The sequence below is a fragment of the Egretta garzetta genome, unplaced genomic scaffold, assembly GCF_000687185.1.
Source record: "Egretta garzetta isolate BGI_Z169 unplaced genomic scaffold, ASM68718v1 scaffold105, whole genome shotgun sequence".
In the NCBI taxonomy this organism is placed as follows: Eukaryota; Metazoa; Chordata; class Aves; order Pelecaniformes; family Ardeidae; genus Egretta; species Egretta garzetta.
The window spans coordinates 1589462-1593409 of record NW_009259598.1 but is presented as its reverse complement, the minus strand read 5'-3'; the positions used below and the strand labels follow the sequence as shown (position 1 = coordinate 1593409).

At 60.7% G+C, this 3948-nt stretch overlaps 1 protein-coding gene across 1 annotated transcript in view; it reads right to left on the bottom strand.

The window, feature by feature from the left end:
* The window catches only part of FOXP4 (forkhead box P4), a 39210-nt gene that overhangs the window by 2110 nt on the left and 33152 nt on the right, over positions 1-3948 (bottom strand). The window contains exons 10-12 of the mRNA XM_009638260.1: positions 3835-3948; positions 3647-3723; positions 3325-3426 (exon numbers count right to left, since the gene is read on the bottom strand). The exon at positions 3835-3948 is cut by the window's right edge and continues 2 nt beyond it. Of these exons, the coding sequence (XP_009636555.1) occupies positions 3325-3426; positions 3647-3723; positions 3835-3948 (293 nt within the window). The remainder of the gene's footprint in view (positions 1-3324; positions 3427-3646; positions 3724-3834) is intronic.

The window sequence follows — 3948 nt, the reverse complement described above, 5'->3', positions numbered from 1 at the left end:
GGGCTCCTGCTCCTCTCGCTGTCTGGCAGAGCCAGCCTGAAGGGGGAACTTTGCAACCGGCTCCCTGGCTTCCAGGAGCCGGTGTCTGGGGAATGAGACTGGGGCACAGCCGGTGCTGTGTGATGGGATTGTTTTTTGGGGGGGAATCGGGAACCCTTGGGTCACACCAGGACCCCGCTGGTCGGCAGCCGGCCCAGCTCCTCGGGTGATGCTCGGTGGGGCACAGAGCCGGGTCCCAGCCCGGTGCCATCGCCGCTCCCAGCCAAAGGGATACACTCCCTTTGGGACTTGCCCAGCCCCGGGGGCCGAGGCATCCCTTGTCCGCAGACCCCGTGCTGACATCACCCCAAGAGGAGATCCCGGCCACACTCGGCACCGCACACACAGACTGGAAATCCAAGGGGGACCCCAGACTCCACTGAGCTCCCAGGCCAGCGAGGGAGGGGGACAAACCCCCAGTCCTTGCTCATCCCTTGCACCATCTCTGCAAATACCCCACTCCCTGCCCGAGCCCGGGGGTCTCCGGCCAGGCTGGTTTGGCCGCTGCCCTTGAACCCTTGTCCCCTGGCAAGCAAACACAGGACTTCCTCCCCTCGCCGGGGCCGGATCCTGCCTTGCGCTCCCCTTCCTCCTTCCCGTGCACACAGGGGACTCCTCATCCAAACAAAGCCCTGATTAAAGGCAAGAAGCGTGGCAAAGCCGAAACCTTTCCTGCACGTGGAGATGCCCCGGCCCGGCAGCGCTCACGCCTCCCCCCTTCCCCCATGACACCCCCCCCCGCTTCCAGGCACCGGTGGGTACACGTTTGCAAAGGCAAAAGTGGAGATAAAATAAATCCTGGCACCAGGCAGGATGCGATTCAGTGTCACTGGAGCCTGGGATGCCCCGTGGGTGTTGGGCAGGGTGCCGGCCCCAGGACACGGAGGAGGTGCCAGGCGAGACCCCCGACATGGGAATCCTCCTGCCCCGTGCCGGGGAGGGTCCCTGCCTCATCCTAACGCGGCTTTTGTATTTCGACAGACTATTTGTTCAGTGCCAGGCTCGGCTGCTCTGTTTGCTTCTCATCTTTGTCTTTCCTAATGGTGTTTGCTTTACGCCCCTGGCCCCGCTCCCCGTGCCGTGCCGGGGATCTCCCCGTGGGCCCCCACGCCGCACCGTGGCTCTGCCCCACTGTGGGGACGGGGACCCACCTTGGTTCCTGGCACCCCTGCCCCATCCCGGGGGGCAGCTGAGGCAGGAGATGAGGGAGAAACCGCAGCAAAAGCGGTGGTTTTCTGAAGAGCGGAAATAACGTTGTTTTTTCCTGCGTATCCCCCTCCTCCAAAAGAAGCCTGGCCTTGGACGCAAGAAGTTGTGAAGGGAATCATCCTCCCCCAGCTCTTTTTAATTCCCCGCCACTCCTTTTGGTGGTGGAACAGGAAAAAATAAAGAGCAGCAAAAAGGGAACCAGAAGGGTTGGGGGATGCCCCTCTCTGAGACATCTGCCCTTGGTAACATGGAGTGTGGGGAAGCTGCAAGGAAAAAAACCCCAAACATTCATTCCTTTTAGCTAGTGAAAGGGAAGGAAAATGGCATTTTCACCTGCCGTTATCTCATTTCACAGATGGGGAAACTGAGGCACGGCATGGGGAAAGCGCTGCCCCAGAGGGACCCTGCTCTGCCCTGGGGCGAGACACCGTCCCGGGAGCAGCGACGGCCGCACGGGGCTCTCTGCCCCAACGCTCCCCATCACTTCCCACCCCCTCCCCAAACCCGGGGGTGTCCCCACGGGCCTGGCAGGGGCAGCAGCCAGCGATGCTCCAGCGACGCTCCCCGCGCCGTGCGGCGCCGGCTTGCAGTGCCGCACGCGTGCCGTGAGGGGGACTCCAGACTGACGCAGGGCCACGGCCAGCACCAAAACCAGCCCAGGCACCTCCGACTGCTCCTGCCCTGCTCCTTCCCACCACACTCGTCCCCACTCGGCACGCGGGGACGCTCGGGACAGTCTGTGCAGAAGCCAAGGGCCACGCGTAGCACTCCGGTGCCGGAACACCAGTTATTCACCCAAAGTTTGCTGCAGAGAAGCAAAGCCCTGTTGTGGTTCAGCTCTGATCTGCAGCAGCAACACACGGGGGCCTCAGGCTCCAGAATAACCGATTCCTCCCTTAACCCTTTTAAAAATCTTGCTTACACCTCGCTTACTCACTTTTGCAGAAGCCAAGGGCCACGCGTAGCACTCCGGTGCCGGAACACCAGTTATTCACCCAAAGTTTGCTGCAGAGAAGCAAAGCCCTGTTGTGGTTCAGCTCTGATCTGCAGCAGCAACACACGGGGGCCTCAGGCTCCAGAATAACCGATTCCTCCCTTAACCCTTTTAAAAATCTTGCTTACACCTCGCTTACTCACTTTTTTTTTTTTTTTTTTTTTTTAAGCATTAAGTCTCGCTCTGCCACTTTGCTGCTTGTTACCCTGAGCAGGACGAAGCTGTGTCGGTAAATACGTGCAGTGGGAAACAGTAAGTAAATCCTTCCCTGCCGGGGCAATAACTGCTCCTTCTCACAGCCACCCCTTTCCTCTGAGATGCGTTTTCTCACTTCTCTCAGATTTGGTGATTTCTAAATAACTGAGGCAGGAGCAGCCCCAGCACCCGGGTGCCACCCCAAGACACTGCCCCAAAATTCATGCACATCAGCCCAAGCCAGTTCCAAACAGTTCCTTGGTGCCAAAAACCTTCCCCAGTACCTGCCCGTACAGCACCACGCACTGGGTGGGGGGCAGCCAACGGGCACAGGTACCCGCTCGGGTTCTTGCAGCAGAGCCACGGGTGCTCCCACTCGCCGTTGGTCCCCCCCAGTCGCCACCACCCTCACCCACCGTCCCCACGGACCAGCACCCACATCCCCAGCCACCGCCGAGACCCAGCCGCCGCCTCTCAGCCCGGCTGCGGCATCTCCCGCGCCCGCAGCGTGCCACCCGCCCCCGGGGCAGCATTAACCTTATTTGCTATTGCCAGCGTCTTGCTCTTTTCTCTGCCCTCCTCCTGGCTCTGCTCCAGCCCCAGCTCCGCAGAAAGCCCCAGGTCTCTAAAACTGTATCCTACTGCATGGACAATGCGTCCCCAGAGACCAAGGGTGCATTTTTTGGGGGGAGGAGAGGGGGGGAAATGTGGATTTATCCACAAAATCATTTCCAGCACCATCTCGGAGCTGTGCAATGAACTCGTCCTTTACCACAGGTGCCCATATGAGCCGGAGCATCTCCTGCAGCAGGTAGCCCTGGGTGGGATGGGGTGAGCCCCGGGTGGGATGGGGTGAGCCCCACGGTGCCGGGCAGGGCTGCTCTCACCTTCCAGGTGGCTGTGTTCCTCCGGAAGTAGGCAAACATCCGCGTGAACCAGTTATAGATTTCGTTCAACGTTAGCTGCCTGTCGGGGGTCTCCAGGATGGCCTAGGAAACCAGAGAGGGGACAAGAGCATCACTCGTGATGCCCTGGTGGGGTTCAACACCCGTCCCGTGGTGAGGCACACAGGGCAGAAATGGGGGTTCAGTGGGTGGGGGGGCTCCCCCAGGACTGAGAAAGTAGGGGAGAGCACGGCTTTGCCCGAGGTGCCCTGCGGGCAGGTCTCGGGGTGCAGAGCTGAACCCCGCGGCACGGGGAGCCACTCACCTGCCGGATGAGTGAGGCGTACGTGAAGGGCGGCCGGACGTCCGCGTTTTTGTAAAACTCGTGATTCTGTGCAATGCAGGGTGTGGAGGGGGGAAGAGAAATGGCGGGGGGTAGAGGGGTGAAGGGACCCAACTTTGGAACCTGGGGACCATGCGATGGAGGGTGCTGAGCCCCATCCTGGAACTCACCTGAAGATATTGGGGTGCAGAACTTCTCCGAGTTTCTCCTGCGGATGGGCCCCACGTTGTGTAAAGTGGAAGAGCTGCTGAGGGAGGGGCCCTGCCGCAGGGGGGTGATGGGCG